Source organism: Physeter macrocephalus, chromosome 10 (assembly GCF_002837175.3).
Source record: "Physeter macrocephalus isolate SW-GA chromosome 10, ASM283717v5, whole genome shotgun sequence".
NCBI classification, from domain to species: Eukaryota; Metazoa; Chordata; class Mammalia; order Artiodactyla; family Physeteridae; genus Physeter; species Physeter macrocephalus.
This window is the reverse complement of record NC_041223.1, coordinates 83,920,118-83,946,929: the sequence shown is the minus strand read 5'-3', so window position 1 is coordinate 83,946,929 and position 26,812 is coordinate 83,920,118. Positions and strand designations below refer to the sequence as shown.

At 39.9% G+C, this 26,812-nt stretch overlaps 1 protein-coding gene across 2 annotated transcripts; it reads left to right on the top strand.

Annotated features, from left to right (window-relative positions):
- The first annotated feature begins 5,191 nt into the window (after window positions 1–5,191).
- CGAS (cyclic GMP-AMP synthase) lies at window positions 5,192–26,729 on the top strand. 2 transcript variants are annotated; one of them, XR_008618421.1, is made up of 6 exons: window positions 5,302–5,925; window positions 9,134–9,353; window positions 12,444–12,686; window positions 19,476–19,578; window positions 22,212–22,903; window positions 25,726–26,729. XR_008618421.1 is itself a non-coding variant. In XM_007116497.4 (5 exons), the coding sequence occupies exons 1-5, from the start codon at window positions 5,302–5,304 to the stop codon at window positions 22,561–22,563; spliced, it is 1,542 nt and encodes a 513-aa protein (XP_007116559.2). In that variant the 5' UTR covers window positions 5,192–5,301; the 3' UTR covers window positions 22,564–26,729. The 2 variants fall into 2 exon arrangements, 1 of the variants encoding a protein (XP_007116559.2); XM_007116497.4 differs by having other exon boundaries at window positions 5,192–5,925; window positions 22,212–26,729.
- Window positions 26,730–26,812: the final 83 nt, after the last annotated feature.

Genomic DNA, 26,812 nt, shown 5'->3' with positions numbered 1-26,812 from the left:
GAGAATTAATAACAAGAAGAATAAATGTATACATCACCAGAAAACATTTTGGCCTTACAAATAATATTTTTTTAAAACAGATAATTTAATTGTTAATGAATTTCCTTCTAGTCTATACTTAGTTTCAAATCTACCGTTGAGTAATCTGAAAAGTAGAAAATCAAATCTCTGCTTTTGAGAGGCATATAGTTTCATGGGCAACTTAGGCAGGGTATAAGCAATAGAAGAAAAAGGTGATCAATTATAAATTGATCAATTTTACTTCCATTTTGGAGAAAGGTTGGATTTATAGAAATGAAAAATCTCACTCCTGGTCCTCAAAGAGCTCCCAGACTACTGACTGGCACACACACAGTTATAAGGCAATGCATTCAATCCTATAATAAAGCCACCGTGAGCTGCAATTACAGAGGGAATGGTCCTGTCCACCAGGGCAGATGACAGGAGATGCTTGCTTCTTAAAAGAATTGATTTATGAAATGGATTTGAAGTAATTTATCATAAAAGGAAAGAAAAATGATTGAAGAGTCCTTAATATCTGGCCTCCAAATACCTTCCTTAATCGTTTTTCGTTTGCATTTGCTGTTAACTCAGCCTGGAATACATTTTTCCTCTTCCCTTGCCGTGCACCCTCGTCAGCCCACAAACTTTACGGTATCTCAGGCTTCAAATGAGAAGAATGTCACTCAACACAAAAGGAAGTTACACATAGGCAAGATGATGGACATTTTGTATGTTAATGCTTTTTCCCTGGTTTATAACACTGGTTTATAACATTAGATGTTTCACGTGTCCCACATTATAGTTCTTCTTCTGTATACACTACAGAAGGGTGCTCACCACCAAAAGTTTAGGAGCCATCTGTCACCATACAGTTGACCCCCTTTACCCCTTTCACCCTCCCCCCACTCTCCTTTCCCTCTGGTAACCAATACTCTGTTCTCTGTATCTATGTGTTTGGTTTTGTTTGGTTTGGTTAATTCTTTTTTTTTTTCTTTAATTCCTCACATGAGTAAAGTCATGCTATTTTTCTTTCTCTGTTTGACTTATCTCACTTAGCATAATATCCTCAATACTGTTGCTGCAAATGGAGAGATTTCATCTTTTTATGGCTGAGTAATATTCCATTGCACATATAGACCCATCTTTATTCATTCGTCAGTGGGCACTTAGGTTGTTTCCATATCTTGGCTATTGTAAATAATACTGTGATGAACATAGGGGTGCATATGCCTTTTCAAATTAGTGTTTTCCTATTCTTCAGATAAATACCCAGAAGTGGAATCGTTGATTTACAATATTGTGTCATTTTCAGGTGTACAGCAAAGTGATTCGTTCATATATATTTTTTTTCAGATTATTTTCCATTATAGTTATCACAAGATATCATTCCCTGTGTTATATAGTAACTCCTTGTTGCTTATCTAGTCTGTACATAGCAGTGTGTATCTGTTAATCCCATATTCCTAATTTATCCCTTCCCTCCCCCTTTCCCCTTTGGTAACCATAAGTGTTTTTTTTTTTAATTCAAACAGAAAGTCACAAAAATTATAATCATTCTCATCAGTTCACTCAGTCCCATGTAATTAATTTTTTTTATCTTGATCTTTTGTTGGCACTTTTATGAATTCATTAGTTTTCCATTAGAGTTCTGAAAATGCTTATTCATTCAGTTCAGCAGTATAGTCAGTTACCATAAGTTTGTTTTCTATGTCTGCAAATCTGTTTCTGTTTTGTACATAGATTCATCTGTATTATTTTTTAGATTCTACGTATAAGTGATATGTAATGTTTGTCTTTCTTTGTCCGACTTACTTCATTTAGTGCGATAATCTCTAGGTCCATCCATGTCACTGCAAATGGCAATATTTCATTTTTTTTTTATGGCTGAGTGATATTCCATTGTGTATATATACACCACATCTTCTTTATCCATGCATCTGCTGATGGACATTTAGGTTGCTTCCATGTCTTGTTCACAGCCATTTCTTGATTCACTTTCTTATCTTCCAAGACATCAATATTTTCTGGTTTTCCTCCTATTTTTCTGGTTTCTCCTTCTCATTTTGCTGGTTCTTCCTCCTTGAGCACTGCACTCTAGCCCAAGGGCACAACCAAACCAATCCCCAAATCCCATCTTTAGGGTTTCATCTCCTGGGACCACTCCCAGTTCCAATTCTGTAGCAGTCTGGGTCCAATCAGGAGATAAAAATCACTCAGTAGATTAAACAGGAGATATTTAATATAATAATAATTAACTATAATAAAAGAATAACTATATATATAACTATATAAGGAAACCATATATGGTACCCTAGGGCTGAGGGAGAGTACCCAAGGAAGAATAAACTAAGAAGGGAATCAGATCTCAAGGGCAGGAGGCCTTTAGAGAGCATGGGCTACATAACATAGGGGTCTTGCAGAAGGATCAAATGCCTGGTATGGGACCCTGTGGCTCACAGGCAGCTGTACGCAGGTCAGGCAGGAATCCTGGTTTTCCTGCCTAGTGTGCTGTAGATAGGTTACGGCCAGGCCAAGGCTGCAAGGTCCCAGAGGGATCACTTTGCAGGCTTTACCAGATGTTCTCACACCCACAAGTCTGACCTTCACCCTGTCAGTCCCCTTCCACTCCCTCTGTAATGTTGGAGATTGCAGGAAACCTCTTTCTCCTGCAGTGTTCCTCCAGCAACTTCTACTGAGAAAAGTTAACATAGCGGGCACTTTAAAAGAGAAATGCTTAAAGGAATTCTGTTGTTTATCAGAAAGCATTTATTGAAGGGTGTGTTTGGAGCTGAGAGGCAGTAAGTTGATAACCCACACATCACCTCAAAGTTCATAAGCTGCAGCCACACTGGTTGTTTGAACAACTAGGCACAGTCCCACTTTAGGTCCTTTGCATTCACTTTTCCTTCTTCTGGACCACTCTTCCCCTGGGTATCCCCTCCTTTAAATCTTTGCTCAGATGTCATTCTCTCACTATGTTAGTATTGTACCATTCCTCATTCCTGATTATTCCTGCACTATTTTTTCCTTTTTTCAATATAGCTCATCCGTTTTTACTATATGGGATAATTTATATATGTATTATGTTTATTGTCTGTTTCTCCCTGCCAGAATGCAAGCTCCAGGAGGACAAGGATCTTTGTTTATCAACATATCCCAAGAGCCTAGAACTGAGCTTGGCACATAGTATTTGTGCCAAATATTTGTTGAGTGACTAAGTGAATTCCTGAGACAAACATGAGATATAAAGGGTAAGATATAAAATCATCTAGTTAAAATATATACCCACATCTCTTGTTTTTCCCTACTAGATAAAATCCAAACTCGTTATCAGGATTCAACTAAAAAGTCATTTCTTCTATAATTTGGACACTGATTGCTGCTGCAAGATTGAGCAAGGAACAAGTTTTCCTCCTTTGACGGGTCAGCAGAAGAGGTATTTGATTCTGGTCTGGCTGATTGCTGCTTGCACGTTTTCGGTTAAGCTAACACCAGTGCACTTTAGAAGACTTTGGAAACAGCTGGAAGACAGCATTAAGCCAGCTGTAGAGGCATTTACAGGATTCCATGACAAGCATGGAGCCCTTGGAGAACAAAAATAGAACCACAGAGCAGAGGTCTTCAGTATGGAGCAGGCATACTTCTGCACATCCTGGAAGACAGCCCAAGTACACCTGCAGTTTTAAGGAAGCGGCTTTCCACATTTCAACTTACATTTAACTCTTCCCTGAAATTGGTCTGCTTGAGAACAAGTCTGACTACACAGCAGTCCTCCTTCCATTTTACAAAAGAAAAGCATCTCTTACATCACAGTTCAAAGAGAAGGACATATCAAAATACTGGTTTCAAAGAAAACTTTTGAAAAAGTAATCAAGGCATTTTTGTCCACTGACAGATGAATGGAAAACAAAATGTGGTACATACATACGTACAGTGAAATTATTCAGGCTTAAAAAGGAAGGCTGACACCTGCTCCAACATAGATAAACCTTGAGGACTTTATATTAAGTGAATAAGCCCATCACAAAAGGACAAATACTGTATGACTCCACTTACATGAGGTACCCAGAGTGTCAAATTCAGAGACAGAAAATAGAAGGGCTCTTACCAGAAGCCGGAGAGAGCAGGGGGAATGGGGTGTTATGGTTTAGTGGGTAGAGTTTCTGTTTTTCAAGATGAAGAGTTCTGAGATGGATAGTGGTGATGGTTTCACACTGAACTGTACACTTTAAATGGTTAGGAAAGGGGCTTCCCTGGTGGCTCAGTGGTTGAGAGTCTGCCTGCCGATGCAGAGGACGCGGGTTCGTGCCCCGGTCCGGGAGGATCCCACGTGCCGCGGAGCGGCTGGGCCCGTGAGCCATGGCCGCTGAGCCTGCGCGTCCGGAGCCTGTGCTTCGCAACGGGAGGGGCCACGACAGTGAGAGGCCAGCGTACCGCAAAAAACAAACAAACAAAAAATGGTTATGGCCGCTGAGCCTGCGCGTCCGGAGCCTGTGCTTCGCAACGGGAGAGGCCACGACAGTGAGAGGCCAGCGTACCGCAAAAAACAAACAAACAAAAAATGGTTAGGATGGTTAAAAAGAAAAGTATACGTATTTCTGTAAACGATTTGGCTTTAGAATAGCGATACTTGAAAGACTGTATTGAGATACTCTTGAATCACAATGCCAAAGCAGTATGGATTATTTAAAAGGCAAGTGCCATTTTTTGATGGGCTTTTGAGAACCAGTGGCTAAAACTCACCAATAGGAACTTCACAGTTTAAGATTGTGCGTGCTTTTACAAAGTCAAATAATATGAAATATTTATTCCAATTACAGTCAATCCACATCTCATCCCATCTAGTGAAACATTTTTTTTCTATTTCCCTTTAATAAATAAAATGCTTTATTTAAACTTACACTGAAAAAGTTTCTCTGTCAACTTCAATGTGCGAGAAGGTGTTATAGTTTCCCCCAAAATTTGTAGGCGCTACGCCGGCAAATGCGTCTCGCTTTCAAAGCTCGCGAAGGTGTTCTGCGCTGCCCTGGGTTCGGTTTTGCGCGGTTCCCAAGCCGCCGGCACCCCTCCACGCGAAGGCGAGAAAGTGGGCGACTGCGGGAGCGCCGTGGGCCCGCCCCTCCGCGGCGGGGGCGTGGCTCCCCGTGACCGCCTGGCCCTGGGCTCTTCTTCCGCGCCGCGTTTGCCGAGTTCCCGCCAGATTCTTGTTTCGTTTCCAATCGCCACTGCTGGCTCCTCCTCCCAAGGCCTTTTGCCGAAGCCGAGTCTTCTCTCTCTGGGGAGCCGAGAGAGCCAGCCATGGCCAAGCGGCGCGAAAAGGCGATGGGAGCAGCTTCGGAGGCGGAAGCCGCCGCCCCCAGGGTCTCGGCGCCGCGTGTGAAGGGCGCCCCGACCGCGCCTAGAGAGTCCTCGGCCGTCCCTGAGGCCGCCCGGCCCGGCGCGCGGAGGTGCGGCCCCGCCAGGCCGTCGGGATCCCGGAGGGAGAAGGGCGGCCCGGGCCCCCAGGAGAAGCGGCAGGTACGCGCGCGGGCTGCCCGAGCCGAGGACCTGACGGAGGGTCCGGCTGCTCGGACCGAAGGGGTGATGCCTCCCGCGGCCCCGGGGCCGCCCCTTCCCAGGCCTGCATCTCGCCGCGAGAGCACCGCGCGCTCCGCTCGGGAGCGGAGACCCCAGCCCGGGCCCACGGAGGTCCCCGGCCCGCTGGTCCCAGTCCCCAGTCTCGGGCGGGGGAAGGAGGCGCCCGGCGCCTGGAAGCTCCGGGCGGTACTGGAGAAGTTGAGGCTGAGCCGCCAGGAAATCTCTGCGGCGGCGGAGGTGGTGAACAGGCTCACGGACCACCTGCTGCGGAGACTGCAGAGCCGTGAGTCCGAGTTCAAAGGCGTCGCGCTACTGCGCACCGGGAGCTACTACGAGCGCGTGAAGGTGAGCTGCGCCGCGCCTCCGCTGCAGTTCCAGCGGCTCATACCCACCTCCCACGCGTCCCTCACTTCCCTTCGGAAGTAACTCAGACTCGTGTTCTTTTGTGGCCTGTGACATAGCTGTTTTGTTTTGGCTTCCCATTAGATTGCAAGCTCCATTGTCACAGAACGTTTTGCACAACTTTGAACTCTTATACGGCTGCTCATTTTATTGCTGTGGACTCAGTGATATTTGTTTATCGCAGAAAGATGGTGTATGTATCGGTCTTTGGATCTTAAACTCTTTTAGCACTGAAGACCACTCAAATAATTCCATCTAAAGCTTCTTGAAAGCCAAGTGAGCAAAACTTGCATCAGACTAATCTGCCTGGAGCATGATTCTTACTGCATAAATGTCGATCAGTTCTATTATGTGGAGGGTCCAAAGGGAAGAGAAAGTTATTAGTTAGAACTAGAGAACAAGAAGACACTTAGAGGACAGTCTCCCATCAGAACCACTCCTTTTTATTTATTTATTTTTAAAAACTTTTTATTTCGTTTTGGAGTATAGTTGATTAACAATGTTGTGTTAGTTTCGGGAGTACAGAAAAGTGATTCCGTTATACATATACGTGTATCTATTCTTTTTCAAATTCTTTTCCCGTTTAGGTTGTTACATTATATTGAGCAGAGTTCCCTGTGCTATACAGTAGGTCCTTGTTGGTTATCCATTTTAAATATAGCAGTACCCCGCTCCTTTTGAAAATCAAGCTGATGGAAGGAAATTCAGTGAAATTTATCTAAAACATGTATTGCTTTTAAAAAACTGATTATAAAAGGTATATACGTGTTCGTTGTAGAGCTGACCCACTGCCTGCCCTCAGTAGGTTCCCACAGCACAACAGTACGCCTGGCTCCATACCTCTTTCCTCAGCCTCTCCCGTATTTGCCCCTGTTCCGTGTTGATGTCCCTGGAAAATTCAGAAAAGCATATAGAAGAACAGTATTATTCCGGTTTGTTTTAGTCACCGTTATTTTAGTGTATTTTCTTCTGTTATGCATACACTTGAATTTCAAAGTTGGATTCCAAACTTCATAATTGGTAAAGGGATAGACAAAAGACACTTCTCATTAACTCTTTTACTTGGATTCATATTGACGCATTTCCATTCATGTATTTTATTGTAATATTATCAAATTCTAGGTGAAAATCTGGAAGTTTTCTTGTAGAAATTCCCTGTGGGATTTCCAGTTCATAATGTTCTTTTTGTCCATCCCCAGCACCTCACCACCCCCCATCTAAGCCACCATCATCTTTCACCTGAATTTTGCCTTTCCAATCTCCTTATTTGCCTTCTTATAATATCTCCACAGAGGCCAGAGTAAATTTTTAAAAATACAAAACTAAAACCTGGCTTCTCGATGAACACGATGGAATAAATCCTGGAACTCCTTTCCAGGATCTACAGGTCCTCACAGAATCTGGGTCCCGGCCTCCTCTTCAACTTCATTTCATGTCACTCTTCCCCGTGTCCACATGGACTGATTTTTGTTCCTTGAGCTAAAATTTTAAAACACTTGACAATTCCAAGTTTGGAGAAGATGTGGAGCAACTGAAACTCCCTTGCATTGATGCTGGGAGGATAAATTGGTACTACCTCTTCTGAAAACTGACATTTTTTTCTAAAGTTAAAGATTTGCCTGTCCTGTGGTCCAACAGTCCCACTTCTGGGTACATGTACAATAGAAACGAGTGCTCATGGCCACCCAAAGGCATATGTAAGAATGCTCAGAACAACTTTGTAATAGTTAAACTCAGAACTATTTGCAGTAGTTAAAAACTGGAAACAACCCAAATACTCAACAACAGAATAAGTAAATCTGTTTTGGTATATTCCATTAATTCAGTGGAATACTACACTGAATGAAAAAGAACAAACTACCACTGTAGACGTAATGATATAGATGAATCTCACAATGTTAAATGAAAGAAGTCAGGTATAAAGGGTACCTACTATATGATTCAGTTTATATGATGTTCCCAAACAGGCAAACCTAACCTATGGTATCAGAAGTCAGAGTTCTGGCTGCTCTTCTTGTTTTTTGGGGTTTTTTGTTTGTTTTTGTTTTTTGCAGTACGCGGGCCTCTCACTGTTGTGGCCTCTCCCGTTGCGGAGCACAGGCTCCGGACGCGCAGGCTCAGCGGCCATAGCTCACGGGCCCAGCTGCTCCGCGGCATGTGGGATCTTCCCGGACTGGGGCCACAGCTACTGAAGCCCGCGCACCTAGAGCCCATGCTCCGCAACAAGAGAAGCCACCACAATGAGAAGCCCGCGTACAACAACGAAGAGTAGCCCCCGCTCACGGCAACTAGAGAAAGCCCGCGGGCAGCAACAAAGACCCAATGCGGCCAAAAATAAATAAATAAATTAAAAAAAAAAAAAAAAAAAGAAAGACATAGGGCCACCAGATACTAGTAGTGTTGAATAGTACAGTCCAATAGCTGTACTTGAAGCATACTCCTAATGAGTAAAAGACTTGTGCATTTTTAATATAGGAAAATAATCATTTATTATAATTGCTGTAATTATTATTGTGGTGATGCAGAAGATTCTTTGAAGTTCTTATTTATTTACTTTTGGCCACGCTGCACAGCTTGTGGGATCTTAGCACCCTGACCAGGGATGGAACCCGTGCCCTTGGCAGTGTAAGTGCGCAGTCCGAACCACTGGACCTCCAGGGAATTCCCTGAAGCTCTTAAAATGCTGTGGTTCAAAGACATTAATGTAGTTAGTGTATGACTCGGAGCTCATACTCATTTGGCTGACTGTTAGCTGTAAGGAGAGGGCCCCTGCTCAACTAGCCAGGAGGTAACTACACGTATGTTTGAGACCAGTGACAGGGGGCTGGCTCAGTGTGTAGCTTGTAACTTAAAAGGTAGCACCTTAAATTTCTTTAATTTTATCAAGCTTTAATCTCAGGAAAAAACTGGTACAGATTTTTAAAGCTTGCATATAATTTTTAATTGTTTTTAAGAAAATGAGTATAGAACCTACAAACTGAAGCCAATACTCTTCACCTAGCTCCCCTAGTCTCACTCCCAGAGGGTATAAATATTAGAAATCTTGCTTTTCATGGTAGGATTTTAAGTGGAAATTTTAAGAAAAAAAATTGTAGTTGGTTGGAAAATATTCACAAGCAAACACATCAGTGCTATTTTTACTGTTTCTTAGATTTCTGCTCCTAATGAATTTGACGTTATGTTCAAACTGGACGACCCCCGAATTCAGCTAGAAGAATATGACAACAGTGGTGCTCATTACTTTGTGAAGTTCAAAAGGAATCCCAGAGGAAATCCTCTGGGTCAGTTCTTAGAAGGGGAAATATTATCAGCTTCTAAGATGCTGTCCAAGTTTAGGAAAATCATTAAGGAAGAAATTAAAAATATTGAAGGTAAGATCTTTGACTTCTGATTCTTAAAGATCTAATCATATCTACTCATTGCCTCTCCTGATCTTTCTTGATCTCCCTGCAGCAGACTGTTGACTACTTCCTCCTAGAAACAACTCTTTGCTCTTGATTTTAGTCTACTATATTTTCTTGGTATTCTTTCTAAATGTTGATTGACTCTATTCTGTTTTTTGGTTTGTTTGGTTTTTTTTTTTTTTTTTTGGCTGCACCATGCAGCTGTGTGGGATCTTAATTCCCTGACCAGGGATTGAACCTGGGCCCTCGGCAGTGAAAGTGCGGAGTCCTAACCACTGGACCACTGGGGAATTCCTGGTTGGCTCTATTTTGACCTCCACTGAATATTCGCTGAAATGCTGCCTGCACCGCTTGGTGTATGTGGTTGAATAAAATTGGTGGGATTCCCCTCTGAAATTTGTAAACACAACTTGCAATGCATGCTTTGAAAGGAGTCAGCTGGGAGAAGTGGTAGCAGTTGGGGTAGAGTGGGTGGTGGAGAGGCAGAAAAGAGCTTGATAAGCTCTAGAAGCAAAAAGAGGTCCATGTGGACAAGGGGAAGAGTGACATGAAATGAAGTAGAAGAGGAAGCCAGGACCAGACTCTAGGAGGATTTGTAGATCCTGGAAAGGAGTTTAGATTTTCTGCCATGTTCCATGAGAAGCCAGGTTTTAATTAGAGGGTAATGATTGGCTTTCTGTTTTTAAAAATTTGCTCTGACTTCTTTGGAGTAGATATTATAAGAAGGCAATTGAGAGTTTGGATATGTTAAGTTAGAGATTCCTATGATACATTGAAATGAATGTGTCAAGTATGTAGTTGGATATGGGTTTGGAGCTCAGAGGGTATGTTTGGGCTGCAGGTAAACATATAAATGGCATTGACAATGGATGAAAGCACCTAGGTGGAGAGTGTAGATTCATTTTTCATTAATTTAATCGATGGTCATTGGTCATCTGATGTGCTAAGTGTTCTAGGTGTTTGGGATCTATTAATGAACAAATGGATGAAGACCCTCACCCTTCTGTACCTTATAATCATGTAAGGCATACATGCCTTTAATAACAAATGGAAAACATAATTATCTTGTATAGTAGAAAGTAGTAAGTCCCATGGTGAAAAAGTATAGCGAAGTGAGAGGGTTTGGGAATGCTGGGGGTGGCACAGGGGAGAAATTGCAGTGTTAAGTAGAGTGGTAAGAAGAAGATCCCATTGGAAGTTGGGGAGACGAGAGGGAGCAAAATGTGACTATGAGTATTTTGCACGAGTGGTCAGTGTTTACAGTGCTGCTGAGATCCAGAAAGCCACTGGATTTTGGTCTTCGGTTTGTTTTCTGGGGGTGTTGGTAACTTTGACGTAGCAGTTTCAGCGGAGTCATGAGCGCACAAGAGGGAAGGCAGCAGGTATGGCAGCTCTTTGGAAAGTGTTGGGTGTGAAGGAAGTAGAAAGATGGGTAAGTATGGGGAGGCAGCAGATGCAGGGTCAAGGGAGAAGTGTCCTTTAGAATGAGAGACCCTGGGTCCCTTTGTATGCAGATAGGCATGATCCAGTAGGGAGGGGGAGGCCACTGATGTGGGAGAGGGAGTAATTGAAGGAGCAAGGTGAGAAGGAAGGGATCCAGACACCATGTGCAAGGTGGCCTTTGAAAGGTGGACGGACACTTCCTAGGTGGTAATAGGATGAAAAGAGAAGATGATGGGTAAGAGGTCGGTGGGTTGGTGGATTTAGTGACAAGAAAATGATGCTCTAGGATTTTCTCCTTCTGCTCTGTCTTCTCTCCCGTGTTGTGCCTTCCAGAAGTCTTATCTGGGAGTGGCCTTTACTGCTTGTGCACCCCGCATCCCTGAACCAGTATCTCTCATCCAGAAGCCTTTCCCGAGTTTCTGGCCAGCTAGCTGCTCAGTGGCTATCTCCTGTTGGGTCTCCCCCAGGCACCTAGAGCTCAGTGTATCTGAAATGAAGTTCATCTCAGCCCAGTCTTTCTTCCTCCTACCCAACTCTGTGTTGAAGAGTAGACTCAACATCAACCATTTCCCAGGCTAGAATCACGGGATGGCCTCCCAGACTCCTACCTTCTTCCTTACTTCACGGATTCAGTTTATCCACCAGTTCTATTAGTTTGAATCTCTTTAATTGCTTTCACTTCTGCGACCTGGGTCTTTTTTTTTTTTTTTAATAAACATTGTACATATCAAGGTGTACATTGTGATGTTTTGATATGCAGAGTGAAATGACTACCACCGTCAAGCTAATTAACATATCTTCTCACATAGTTACCTTTTTGTGTGTGAGCTGAGAGTACCTGAAATCTACTCTCTTAGCACATTTCCCGTATGCAGTACAGTCATATTAACAGCCACCCTGCTGTACGTTTAAATGAATGCTTCCTCGATATTATTTTTCTTTTTTTTTTTTTTTAGATGTTGGGGGTAGGAGTTTATTAATTAATTTATTTATTTTTGCTGTGTTGGGTCTTCGTTTTCGCAGGCAGATTCTCAACCACTGCACCACCAGGGAAGCCCTCACTGCCTCTCTGTATGACAGGCCTCCACCCTCTGGGCTGGGCTGTTGCTGTTTTGTTTTTTTTCAATTTGGCCATGCCACACAGCTTGCAGGCTCTCAGTTCCCCTACGAGGGCTTGAACCTGCGCCATCGGCAGCAAAAGCGTGCAGTCCTAACCACTGGACCGCCAGGGAATTCCCGCTGAGGTCTTCTGAATCGCCTCTCTCCTCCCTGCTGCTCATCTGGCCTCTTAGGTAGGCTTCCCTCCAAACTGCCATACACAGATTTAAATGAAAATTTAATCACAGCACTCCCCAGTCCCAAAGTCTTCGGGGGCTACTCGTTTTACATACCAGACAGAATCTTGAATAGTACTCACACCCCACAATGGATATCAATAAATACTGGCTAAATGAGTAAAACACTGCCTTGTGGGGTCATTTTCTTCTTTAGAACAAATTTTCATCTCACGCTTCGTACTTATGGACCTCCAATTATAGCTATGTTATTTTCCCTGTGTTTTTAGAGAAAACTGGATTGATAAGCCCTTTTTTCTTTATTAATATGTTTAAACAGATACAGATGTCGTGGTGGAGCGGAAGAGAAGAGGAAGCCCTGCAGTAACACTTCTGATTAGAAAACCTAAAGAAATATCTGTGGATATAATCCTGGCTTTGGAATCTAAAAGCAGCTGGCCTACTAGCACCCAGGGAGGCCTGCCCATCAGTAACTGGCTTGGAGCAAAAGTTAGGTACAGTTTAAGACGACAGCCATTTTACCTCGTACCCAAGCATGCAAAGGAAGGAAGTGGTTTTCAAGGTATCTTGACTATGAAGGTTAACTTAAAAGACGTCCATATAAAAGAGTCGTTAATGTTACATACTAGGGCAGTGAAAGATCAACTAGTGCTATTGGCATTTCAAGAGCCATTAGGCTAGAAAGGCTACAAGATGGGAGTTTGGTGAGAGATGTAATTGAAAAGGGCATCATTATAATAGTAATATCAAATACTCAGCTTTAAAATGTCTACTAGCCCATGTTTGAATGTTGTTTTTGTTTGTTTGTTTTTAATAAAGAAAAGCAAGTACTGGCCTTGGAGTCAGACTGCCCTGGATCTGAATCCTGAGGCTTCTTCCCTTACTAGCTGTGTGATCTGGGGCTAGTTATCAAGCCCTACTAAACCTGTTTGCTCATCTGTATATGTTTTTATTACACTAAAAAATATACAAACATTAATATACAAATTCCTTCAAACTTGTTATCATCCATAGTTTATTTTATCTAACATAGGAGATTGAATGTCAACTAAGCACAAGTATCGTTACACGTAAAATAAACCTAGAAGGTATGTCTTTGTATTGAAGATCACTTTCAGAATGATACTTTATGAGCATGGCACGGACTATATATACATTTCATCATATTTCTCAATACCTCAGGTCAAAGCATGTATGCTATGCAATAAGTGCTAAAATAGAAAAAAATATCAATAAAACTACAATATTCCCAGATACCTAAACTATCTGCCCAGCATTTAAAATTTATTTAAATATTTTAAAAAGTTATTCATCAATTTCAATGCTGACATTCCAATCAATGAACATGCAAAGCTTTATTTTAAAATAATAATAATTCATACACTGTTGATGGAAGTGTAATATGGCACAATCACTTTGAGAAAAGGTCTGGCAGTTTCTTAAAAAGTTAAACATATATCTTCCCTAATCCAGCATTAAGTCCATAACACATTTATATAAGAATATATGTAATAGCCAAAATCTAGAAATAGCCCAGAAGTCCATCAAAAGATAATGGATAAACAAACTGTAGTATATTTGTAAAACAGAATACTACTCAACAACAAAAAGCAATGAACCACTGATAAAGAGGATGGATGAATACTAAAAACATTAAGACAGGTGAAAGAAAACAGAAACAAGGGGTCCATACTGTATGATCTCAATTATATTAAGTTCTAGAACAAGCAAAATTTATCTATGGTTTTTTTAAAAATTAGAGCAGAGGTTGCCTGAGGTGCTGGGGATTGATTAGGAAGGGACAGGAGAGAACTTTCTGGGGTGACGATAACTTTTTGATGGGGATTTAAAATGATCCCACGTGCCGCAACTAAAAATCCTGCTTGCCTCAAGGAAGATCCCACATGCGGCAACAAAGAACACACGTGTGGCAGCAAAGAACCCACGTGCCGCAACTAAGACCCAACACAACCAAATAAATAAATTAAAGAAAACAAAAAACAAACGACACAGGTGTAGTCATTTGTCAAAACTCATCAAATGCTACATTTAAGATGTGTGCAACCACAAAAAAAAAAAAAAAAAAAAAAAGATGTGTGCGTTTCACTGTTTGCAAATCTTACCTAAAAAGTCACACACGCAAATAAATATTGAACTCCAGTTCATAATATTCATGCTGAAGTGTTTATGGGTAAAGTATTCTAATTAGTTCCACAACTTGTTTTATTTTATTTTTTAAATTTTTAAAACAAATATTTATTTATTTATTTGGCTGCGTCAGGTCTTCACAGTGTCTTTGTTGTGGCATGCAGGATCTTTGGTTGCGGTGTGCGGGCTCCAGAGCACATGGGCTCAGTAGTTGTGGCGCATGGGCTTAGTTGCCTGGCGGCATGTGGGATCTTAATTCCCTGACCAGGGAGCGAACCCACGTCCGCTGCATTCGAAGGTGGATTCTTAACCACTGGACCACCAGGGAAGTCCCCGTCCACAACTTGTTTTAAAATAACAGTTTTCTTAAAAAATAATTTATGGATGGATAGATGGATAAATATGTGATAAAGCAAATATAGCAAAACATTAATTGTAGAATGTAGGTGGTAGGAATATGAATGTTTACTATAAAATTCTTTCAACTTTTTCTGTATATTTTTGAAGGATTTCAAAATCTTAAGTTTAAACCCACTTGAAAAAATTCCTCCAGGTGGTTAAGCTACCCAACTCAGTATGCTTAAATTCTTTGTTTTCATTATTGTTTCTAATTTTAGGTATTGGAATTAAATTTTAATTTAGCTTTGTTTCATAAATTTATAAAGCATTCACATGGTTCCAAAGTCAAAGCTACAGAAAAAAGTATTCTTAGGGAAACACAGCTTCCCTTTATGTTCCCTCTACACTCTTCTCTCCTTCCCTGACTGGAAACCCTATAATTGTTTTCAGTTCACCTTTCATTTTTAAAAAGTACAAGTAAATACATATGTATATATATATATATATATATATATATATATATATATATTCATATGCAACACCCCCTCTTTAAGATAAAAAATACACTTTTCTATTTTCACTTAATAAGATATCTAGGCTATCACTCCATAGCTCTATGTAGAGATAGCACTCGTTCCTTTTTTAAAAAAAATTTATACTGTTTTTAAAGGTTACTTTCCATTTACAGTTACTACAAAATATTAGCTGTGCTTCCCGTGTTGTACAGTACACCCTTGTAGCCCATCTTATATCCAGTAGTTTGTACCTGCCCCCCCTCCCCCCACTGATTACCACTCATTTGTTCTCTATATCTGTGAGTCTTCTTCTTTTTTGTTATCTTCACTAGTTTGTTTTACTTTTTAGATTCTACATATAAATTATGTCATACAGTATTTGTCTTTCTCTGTCTGACTTATTTCACTTAGCATAATGCCCTCCAAGTCCATCCATGTTGCTGCACGTGGCAAAATTTCGTTCTTTTTTATGGCTGAGTAGTATTCCACTGTATATACATACCACGTCTTCTTTATCCATTCATCTGTTGATGGACACTTAGGTTGCTTCTGTATCTTGGCAATTGTGAATAATGCTGCTGTGAACACTGAGGTGCATGTATCTTTTCAAGTTAGTGTTTTTGTTTTTTTTGAGCACCCATTCCTTTATACAGTCTATTTTTACAGCTGGTCAAGGAATAGTAAATCCGTATCTAATTTTGCTGGTATTGCCAAAATCACCTCCATACAGAATTCACCAATTTGCAGAACTCATTAAACCCTTGGGAATTTTTGCCAATAATCCAAAAAGAGAGAAATGATATTTCAATGATAGTTGTTTAAAATAAACTTTTAATTTTAGAATAGTTTAAGATTTGCAGAAAAAGTACAAAGATAGTATAGAGGCTTCCTATATACCGCATACCTATTTCCCATTATTAGCATCTTACATTAATATGACACATTTGTCATAATTAATGAACCAATACTGATGTAGTCTTGTTAATTAAAGTCCATACTTTACTCAGATTTCCTTGGTTTTTACCTCATGTCCTTTTTCTGTTCCAAGATCCCATCTAGGACACCACATTGCCTTTAGTCGTCACATCTCCTTAGCCTCCTCTTGACTGTGACAGTTTCTCAGTCTTGCCTTGTATTTGATGACCTTGACAGTTTTGAGGAGTACCAGTCAGATATTTTGTGGAACGGCCCTCGTTTGGCATGTGTCTCATGCTTTTCTTGTGGGTTAGACTGGAGTTCTGGTGGAGGAGGACCGCAGAGTTGAAATGCCACCCTCATATTACATCAAGGGTACCTTGTGAGAATGACTTAGCACTGCTGGTGTGGACCTTGGTCACCTGGCTGAGGGAGTGTTTGCCAGGTTTCTCCACTGTTAAGTAAGATCCTCTCTTTCCCCCTTTTCATACTGTTATTTGGAAGGAAGTCACTGTGCACAGCTCACACTTAAGCTCACGTCTTTATTTTTTTTTAATTAATTAATTATTTATTTATTTTTATTCGTTTGTGCCGGGTCTTAGTTGTGGCTCGCGTGCTCCTTAGTTGCGGCATGCAAACTCTTAGTTGCGGCATGCATGTGGGATCTAGTTCCGTGAGCAGGGATCAAACCCAGGCCCCCTGCATTGGGAGCGTGGAGTCTTAACCACTGTACCACCAGGGAAATCCCTAAGCTCACCTCTTTAAGAGCAGAGTATTTACACAAATTATTTGATATTCTGCATGGGAGATTTATCTCTTCTCTCCCATTTATTTATTTACTAAAATATCAGTATGGACTCATGGATATTTGTCTCGTATTTTGGGCTATAATTCAATACTGCTTTCATTTTGTTGCTTAAATTGTTCCAGCTTTGGCCTTGAGGAGCTCTTTCATTTGCCTCCTGTGTCCTTTTGACAAACGTCCCATAATTGTGGGTTTTGTTTTGTTTTCAGCACTAACTCACTTTCTGGTACTACAAGATGCTCCAGGCTCATGTTGTGTATTTCTTGCTTCAGTCCTAGAATCAGCCATTTCTCCAAGGAACCCTGTATCCTTTTATTGGAGAGTGTACTAGAACGATGACCTGGGTGCTGTGTGTGCTCTGCTACTAGGGTGTCATCCCTCTCAGCTGGCGTAGCAAGGAAATACATGTATGATTACTAACCCCAGCGTACGCACAGCTCTATAGGTATTTCCGTATGTCACCACCTGTATCTGTTTTAAGTGGTACATGAGTTCACACTGATGTCTCTAACTGTAATCCATTATCAGGGGGATCATTCTTCCTTCTCTCCTTGCTCTCTGTAACCTCTCATTCCAACAGTGAGAAACCTGGCTCCCACCATCTGCCACCCACCTACTCCATTGTTCCTTGTTCAGTTCCAATCCACATGTATGGATGGTTCGGAATTGTAAATCCATTCCCGTGTGCACAGTGCATGTGTGCAGTTCCTTTTGCCTTCAGTCTTACAGACCCCATTTCCAAAGTAACTTAGGTCAACACCTTTTGCCCCCATGCCCTTCAGGGAGTTTGTGTCATATATTCGTAATACAGTTAGAGTCCCTTTTCACAGTCTGCATTACTTCTTGAGATCCCTTGACCTTCTAAGTGACTTTTTAACAGTTTGTGTATGTTAAGGTTCACTCTCTGTGCCATGAAGTTCTGTTGGTTTTGAAAAATGCATTGCATCGTGTATCTACCATTACGTGATACCAATAGTTTCACTTCCCTAAAAAGTCCCTGTGCTTCACTTATTCAACCCTCCGCATCCCAAACCTCTGGCAACCGCTGGCCTGTTTACCATCTCTATAGTTTGCCTTTTTCAGCATGGCATAAATGGATGTTGTAAATGGATTTATACAGCAGCTATGAGCACACCTATCTCTGTGCCACCTTCTCCATATATTTGTCTGTATATTGTGTAGGCTTTAGTATACTTTATTCTGTCCCCCCAAAATCTTTGTCCTTGAGCTATACCATATTGTCATACATAATGTGACTTTGTAAGTCTTGATATCTGCTCTCCCACTTTGTCCTTCTTAAAGAGTGTTTCAGATATTCTTGACCCTTTTATTTTCATAAAAATGCTGGTATCATCTTGTCAAGGTCTACAGAAACGTTTTTGGGGGAGTTTTGATTGTGAGTGCATTGACTCTATAGATGAATTTGGGGAGACTTGATATATTTACAATAATGAGTCTTCTAATTCATGTGCACGTGCACATCTCCATTTATTTAGATTTCCTCTAATACTTTTCAGTGAAGTGTTTGAATTTTCTCCACAGAAAGTTTATGTCTTTTGTTAGATTTACTCACAGGCAGTTGTAACTTTTTATTATGAAAAAATTTAAACCCATAGAAAAGTAGACTGAAGAATATACTGAATTCACGCATACCTGTCACCCAGCTTCTTTTGTATTTTCTACATATACAGTTATATCATCTATCAGTAATGATAGCTTTGTTTCTCTCTTTCCAGTGATATAACCCTATTTTTCCTTCTCTTACTGTGCTTGCTAGGTTAGCCAATGCATGTTGAACAGAAATGGGGATGGCACACAGCCTGCCTTCCTGATTTCAAAGAAAAAACTTCACCTTTTTACATTAGATTATCATGTTGCTGTGGTTTTTTTTTTTTTATAATCTACCTGTTATTAGATCAAGTTTCCATCCACATTTAACTTACTGAGGGGTGTTTTCTTTTAATGATGAATGAATGTTAAATTTTATTAGCTGTACTTTCTGCCTCTGTTGAGTTGATCATGTTTTTCCCCTGTTCTGTTAATGTGATGGATTATATTGATTGATTTTTAAAATTATAAACCAATTTCTGATTAAAACCAGATAGTGACAGGATGGTCAGAGCTTAAAAGAGCTATCCATGGTTAAAACTTGGGGAGAAGGGGGAGCTCATTCTATTCTTACATAAACTCCCAAAAAATAGAAAAAAAGGAAATGTTCCCTGGTTCATTTTACGTGAATACCCAAACTTGCAAGGATGGTATAAAAGGATAAACAAAAAACTTCAATCAATCAATTCAAATTATTATTGAAACAAAACGTCAACAGACTGTCTTTAGCAATATATAAAAGGTAATACACCTTACCATGGCTAAATGTATTAAGCTCTGAGTTCTCCCCCCAATTTTTTTTCTATCTTGGCACATTGTTTGCTTGTTCAAATCACTTGTTTTAATATGTAGTCACTATTTTAATATGTAATCATTATTTATCTGTTCACTTCTTTTGGTCTATCTCCCCCTAGAAATTTTTCAGGATGATATTTTAATGAAGGAAATTGTTTAAATATTGTGTTGTTTATATTGTTTGTTTTTGGTAAAGTGCTTTTCTATTTTTCTTTTGGAAATTAAGAAGAAACATGGCGTCTGTCCTTCTCTCACATTGAAAAGGAAATTTTGAAAAATCACGGACAATCTAAAACATGCTGTGAAACTGAAGGAGTGAAATGTTGCAGGTAACCTCATTTTGTGAAATGACAGATTATCAATAGAATGCTTAGTTCTTTGTTGACTCCATAGTTTAAACCTGAAGATGATCATTGCTGGGTTGAGTCCTGGGGGCAGTGCATGGCTGGATTGACCTGGAGTATTAGAGTGTAAGAATGAAACCAAGGAAGCCAGGTCCAAGGGACTAAGGAAAGAGTGTTGTTAGAAGGCAATGGTGGGACTTCCCTGGTGGTCCAGTGGTTAAGACTCTAAGCTCCCAACACAGGGGGCCCGGGTTTCATCCCTGGTCAGGGAACTAGATCCCGCACGCGGCAACGAAGATCCCACGTGCGTGCCACAACTAAGACCCAGCACAGCCAAACAAATAAATAATAAAAATTAAAATTAAAAAAAAAAAGGCAATGCTGGGGAGCATAGTCCTGAGCCTGGATTATGTGGATGTGGATGTATGAAAGTAGGACAGAGCGAAGGGTGTGAACACTAGTCATGACTAGCCCTGACAATTGGATTTGTCTTAGTGTTCTGGTTGCTTCAAGGTAATGAATATTAATGTTGCATAATGGGAAGAGACCAAAGGACCACTCTTATTGGATGCTGGTGCTTGCTTTGAGGTGGTCTGGCTGTGTTGAAGGCCAGGGACTGACCAGGTAAATTTGAAACAACACTGAGAGATGGGTAATTATTTTTCTTGGTAGCATACACACCATAAAGAACTGAGCTTGAAAAGGAATCATTCATTTGAGTTTCTAAAGTTGTCTGGAGTAAGGATCACAAAAGTTAAAAGGTTAAAACAAGAATGCCCAATGTGCAGGCACAGGAAGTTCTTTAAGGCTTCATATGCAGGCTTTGAAGCAAGCATTAAGAAAAATATATTGTTGATAAGGCTTAGTAATTTTATAAACCTTAAATTTTGTCAACTGCTAAATAACTGGATTAATGTAAACTAAAATAAGACAAAATCATTTTATAAAAATTAAAACAAGATTTTTCTAGGTACTAAATAACTGGATGAATTATATAAATATCTGCCGGTTTCATGTAGTTGAATTAATCCTGATAGAATAAAATATTTAAGCTAGGAATGGGGAAGAGGAAAGGAAAAAATAGGTTCTTGAAACTTTAAAGCATGTATTTGGAAAAATAATTAGGTTTTAGAATGACTCTGTAATTATATTATTTATATATATTGGGTTGGCCAAAAGGTTCGTTCAGTTTTTTCCGTAAGATGGCTCTAGTAGCACTTAGTTGTCTTTAACATCGTTTGAAACAATTTTGTTAGATTGTATTGACAGCTGTCATATCAATGTGCATTTAAAAAAAACTTATCAAAATCGGTGAATTTTTGTGTATCCATTTTAATATTGAAGATGGAAGGAAAAAAAGCAACATTTTTGGCATATTTTGCTTTATTATTTCAAGAAAGGTAAAAATGCAACTGTGAAACGCAAAAAAAAAGATTTTTTCTTTTTGCAGTGTGTGGAGAAGGTGCTGTGACTGACCGAACATGTCAGTAGTGGTTTGCAAAGTTTCATGCTGGAGATTTCTCGCTGGACAATGCTCCATGGTTGGGTAGACTAGTTGAAGTTGATAGTGATCAAATCGAGACATTAATTGAGAACAATGAACGTTATACCACACAGGAGATAGCCGACATACTCAAAATATCCAAATCAAGCATTGAAAATCATTTGCACCAGCTTGGTTATGTTCACTGCTTTGGTGTTTAACTTATGGGTTCCACATAAGTTAAGTGAAAAAACCTTCTTGACCATATTTCCGCATGCGATTCTCTATTGAAATGTAATGAAAACGTTCCGTTTTTAAAACAAATTTGTGATGGGTGATGAAAAGTGGATACCGTACAATAATGTGGAACGGAGGAGATCGTGGGGCAAGCAAAGTGAACTACCACCAACCACACCAAAGGCCGGTCTTCATCCAAAGAAGGTGATGTTGGTATATGGTGGGATTGGAAGGGAGTCCTGTATTATGAGCTCCTTCCGGAAAACCAAACAATTCCAACAGTACAGCTCCCAATTAGACCAACTGAAAGCAGCACTCGACGAAAAACGTCCAGAATTGGTCAACAGAAAACACATAATCTTCCATCAGGATAATGCAAGACCTCATATTTCTTTGATGACCAGGCGAAAACTGTTATACAGCTTGGCTGGGAAGTTCTGATTCCTCCACCGTATTCAGCAGACGTTGCACCTGCGGATTTCCATTTATTTCGGTCTTTACAAAATTCTCTTAATGGAAAAAATTTCAATTCCCTGGAAGACTGTAACAGTTCTGGGACCTGGAACAATTCTTTGCTCAAAAAGATAAAAAGTTTTGGGAAGATGGAATTACGAAGTTGCCTGAAAAATGGCAGAAGGTAGTGGAGCAAAACAGTGAATACCTTGTTCAATAAAGTTCTTGGTGAAAATGAAAAATGTGTCTTTTATTTTTACTTAAAAACCAAAGGAACTCTTTGGCCAACCCAATATCTTTATTGTTTTTTGTATCTATATGTATTATAATATCTGTATTGTTTACTATATCTATATGTTTTTCTTGTAAGATACCTAAAGTTCTTTGTGGAATGAAACATGTTGTAAAGAAGTAAAAATAAATGGTTTTCTTTTTTATTCAACAGGAAAGACTGTTTAAAACTAATGAAATATCTTTTAGAACAACTGAAAAAAAAGTTTGGAAACCGAAAGGAACTGGGTAAGTTCTGTTCTTATCATGTGAAAACTGCCTTCTTTCACGTCTGTACCCAGGACCCAGATGACAGTCAGTGGCACCCCAAAGATTTGGAGCTCTGCTTTGATAACTGTGTGACATACTTTCTTCAGTGCCTCAAGACAGAACAACTTGAGCATTATTTCATTCCTGAAGTCAATCTCTTCTCTCGAGACCATATTGACAAGCTAAGTAAAGAATTTCTGTCAAAGAAAATTGAATATGAAAGAAACAATGGATTTCCAGTTTTTGATGAATTTTGAAATTATATTTTTAAAAAGAATCAAGAATTAGAGTGACTTTATAATCACTGAAATGCATCACAGCAATGATTGACTAAAATGAATGTAAATGATTATTCAGCTTTCCGTTTCTCTTCATAAACTCTAATCAACATAAAAGGATGGATTATCCTAGGAAACAGATTTTTCAAGGAATAAGAAGCAAAGGAGTATTTAAAATATAAAAGCTTTACCAGAGTGGCATGAAAAGAAGGACAAAATACATATCACCTCAATTAAATTCATCAAGCACTGACTGAACACCACTTCTCACCTAGCACAGATGTGTGGAAGGAGGCAAGGTCATTGCCTCCACGAACTGGTAGGTTTTGTTTAACATACAAATATGTTTGGAAGCCATGTCCTGTCCTATGTGTTAGGATAGGTAAGAAGGAAATGAAAAAATAGGTTCTGTGTGTCCCAGGAAATTCTTAATCTTTCATAGAAAAATATAGGATACTTTTCTACACATGGCTAAATATAAAACATAACTTACTTTCTTTTATTTTAAGTGATACTTTTATATGTATTTCTGAAAAGGCAATACACACATGGTACAAAACTCAAAGAAAAGGGTACGGAATAAAATGCCATCCTCTCTCCTCTGCACTTAGGCAGCATTCAACTTGAGGCAGTTGCTGTCTGTTAACTTTTTCCTATTCAGATATTTTGCACATTTTCTTACTGGCTTTTTCAATTGTTTTCTCATTGTCATTTTATTCTGTTGTCATTCTCATATCACAAATAACTTCTGTGTAGACTGTCTATACCAATTTTTGTGTCTTCTAGTGAGAAAGGTTTTAAAATTTAAATTTTGAATGTATCAGTCTTCTTTATGCTTGTGCATTTTATGTATCTTCAGCAACCTAATGTGTTTGAACGTACTAAAAGTTGGACATTTGGAGGAGAGTTTTGGGGACAGTGTATGATAAATAAATAGAAACTTAGGCAAACAAAAAAATCCAAGCTACTTTTAACTCCAGGAAAAAATGTGTGCAAGAAAACTAATCATAGTCTAATTTGAGAATATTACTCAACTGTAAGTATTTGTGAAGTCAAAGTAATATTATAACTATTGACTATTAACCTTATCAGGATTATGATTAGTTATATAGAGAGGATAGGGCCTGAGTGCTTGTGAGTGACGGTGGTAGAGGGGGTTGGACTATATTAGTTTCCTACTGCTGTATAACAACTTACCACAAACTTCGTGGCTTCAAACAGTACACATTTATTATCTCCGTTTCTGTGGATCAGGATTCTGGGCATGGTTCTACACAGGGTCTCACAGGGCTTCAGTCAAGGTGTCATTTGGGGCTGCAGTCTTATCTGAGGCTTGACTGGAAAAAGATCCACTTTTATTGGCAGTATTCAGTTTCTTACAGTTTTAAGGCTGAGAACTTCAGTTACTGTTGGCCAGAGATTGCCCTCAGCTGCTAGAAACTGCCTTCAGTTCCCTGCCATGTAAACTCCCAGCATTGGCAGCCCATAACATGGCAGCACTTCAAAGCTGGGAGACAGGGAGAGACTCCAGCAAGAGGGTGCAACAGTCTTATTTAACATAATTACATACACATGATCATGTACATCCCATAACCTTTACCATATAATTGGTTGGAAGCAAGTTATTGGTCCCACCATGCTCAAGGGGAGGGGAATCACTTAAGAGTGTTATATCAGTTTAAACAACTGTATAGGGACTTCCCTGGTAGCGCAGTGGTTAAGAATCCACCTGCCAATGCAGAGGACATGCGTTCGAGCCCTGGTCCGGGAAGATCCTACATGCCGCGGAGCAACTAAGCCCTTGTGCCACAACTACTGAGCCTGCGCTCTAGAGCCCGCGAGCCACAGCTGCTGAGCCCATGTGCTGCAACTACTGAAGCCCACGCGCCTAGAGCCAGTGCTCTGCAACAAGAGAAGCCACCACAATGAGAAGCCCACGCACTGTAACGAAGAGTAGCCTTCTCTCGCCACAACTAGAGAAAGCCTGTGCACAGCAACAAAGACCCAACACAGCCAAAAATAAATATAAAATTAATTAATTAAAAAAACAGAAACAAAAAAAACAACTGTATAGTTGGGGGAAAACACTACGCACAAGACTACTCTCACTTCTGACATCAGTTGCAGTTTCAGGAGATTCTCCAAATCATTCTCAGGTTTGATAATTCACTAGAAAGACAGAACTCAACTGAAACCAGTATATTCATGGTTACAGTTTATTACAGGGTAGGGATATAGGTTAAAATTAGCTAAGGGAAAAAGCACATAAAGCAGAGTCCATGAGGGTACCAAACACAGGCGTTCTATTCTTTTTTCCCTGGGGAGCCATGGATACGTTTTATCTCTTGGCATCAACGTATAACAATACACATGGAATATTGCCGACCAGGGAAGCTCACCTAAGCTGCAATGTTCACAGATTTTATTGGAGCTCAGTGGTTGGCTTGATTTAATGCTGTTTTTCAGTTTTGGTATCAGTTATCTTAGCTTTATGAGTTGAAGAGTTTTTCAACTTTTCATCTTTTATTTCCAGAGGGTATGCCAGATTTACCCTCTTGAAAGCCCTGATTACTTTTCCTGTTTCTTATGTTTTATCTATTCAGCTTAACTACCTGAGTTAATTTTACTAATTTAGGAAAATATAGTCACACTTGTGAATTCATATGTGACATACAGTGTTTTTACTAAAGAATCAGCTGTTGGTTTTCACTGAACACTGTATTTTCTAATTTGTTAATTTCTGCTTTTACCTTTCTTCCTTTCTTTTCTCCTGTCAGTAATACCAGGAAATTATTAGTGCATAAATGAATAATGTAGGATTAGGTGATGAGGGCCTAACTAACTATACACTAATATAAATACTGAATGTTAATATGAGTAATTATCATATAGGGAACAGAAGACAGAAAACTATAAGGGGAGGTAGGGGAACATGATTAGTCAAAGCAGCTTTCATGGAAATCAGTTTACCTAGGATTTATTTTAGCGTGGAGCGCTATGCTAAAATGTAAGAAACAGCTGTTGTGTACTTTTGTGCCATGAAATCCTTTTAGTGTTTCATTTCAAAGCAGGTTAAGTATAAGAAAAGTACCAAGGACTTCCCTGGTAGTCCGGTGGTTAAGAATCTGCCTTCCAATGCAGGGGATGCGGGTTCAATCCCTGGTCGGGGAACTGAGATCCCACATACAGGGCAACTGAGCCTGTACACCGCAACTACTGAGCCTGCAGGCCCTCAACTAGAGAGCCTGCATGCCACAAGCTACAGAGCCCATGCGCTCTGGAGCCCGCGCACCGCAACGAAAGGCCCTCATGCTCTGGAGCCCATGCCATAACTAGAGAGAGGCCCGTGCACCACAACGAAGACCCTGCTCACCACAGGAGCCTGCATGCCGCAACGAAGATCGCATGGGCCGCAACTGAGACCCGATGCAGCCAAAAATGAATAAATAAAATAGATAAATATTTTTGTTTAAGTACCAAATAAAATACTATTTGATAACCACAAAATTTAAGGGCTATTAAGACATATCAGCTTGTCTTTTATCATAGAAACAGATTTACTGTGTTAGCATCTTTTTCACTGCTATGACAACATCTGAACAAGCTTTAAATGCTTTAAAGACTGACCTTAATATAGCAACATTATGAGACAAAATTTATTTTTATTTCTTTAAATAAAGATAGTAAAAAGTGAACTTCTAATGCTACAGTCCTTAAGATCCATACAAAAATTTTCAACTCAAGGTTATATTTGATTTTATGAAAGTATAAAATACTGAATTCTACACTTAAAAAAAATTTTTAACATCTTTATTGGAGTATAATTGCTTTACAATGGTGTGTTAGTTTCTGCTTTATAATAAAGTGAATCAGCTAAATATACATACATATATCCCCACATCTCCCTCTTGTGTCTGCCTCCCACCCTCCCTATCCCATCCCTCTAGGTGATCACAAAGCACTGAGCTGATCTTCCTGTGCTATGGGGCTGCTTCCCACTAGCTATCTATCTTACATTGGTAGTGTATATATGTCCATGCCACTCTCTCACTTTGTCCCAGCTTACCCTTCCACCTCCCCATGTCCTCAAGCCCATTCTCTATGTCTACCTCTTTATCCCTGCCCTGCAACTAGGTTCATCAGTACCCCCTTTTTTTTTTTTAGATTCCATATATATGCGTTAGCATACGGTATTTGTTTTTCTTTCTCTGACTTACTTCACTCTGTA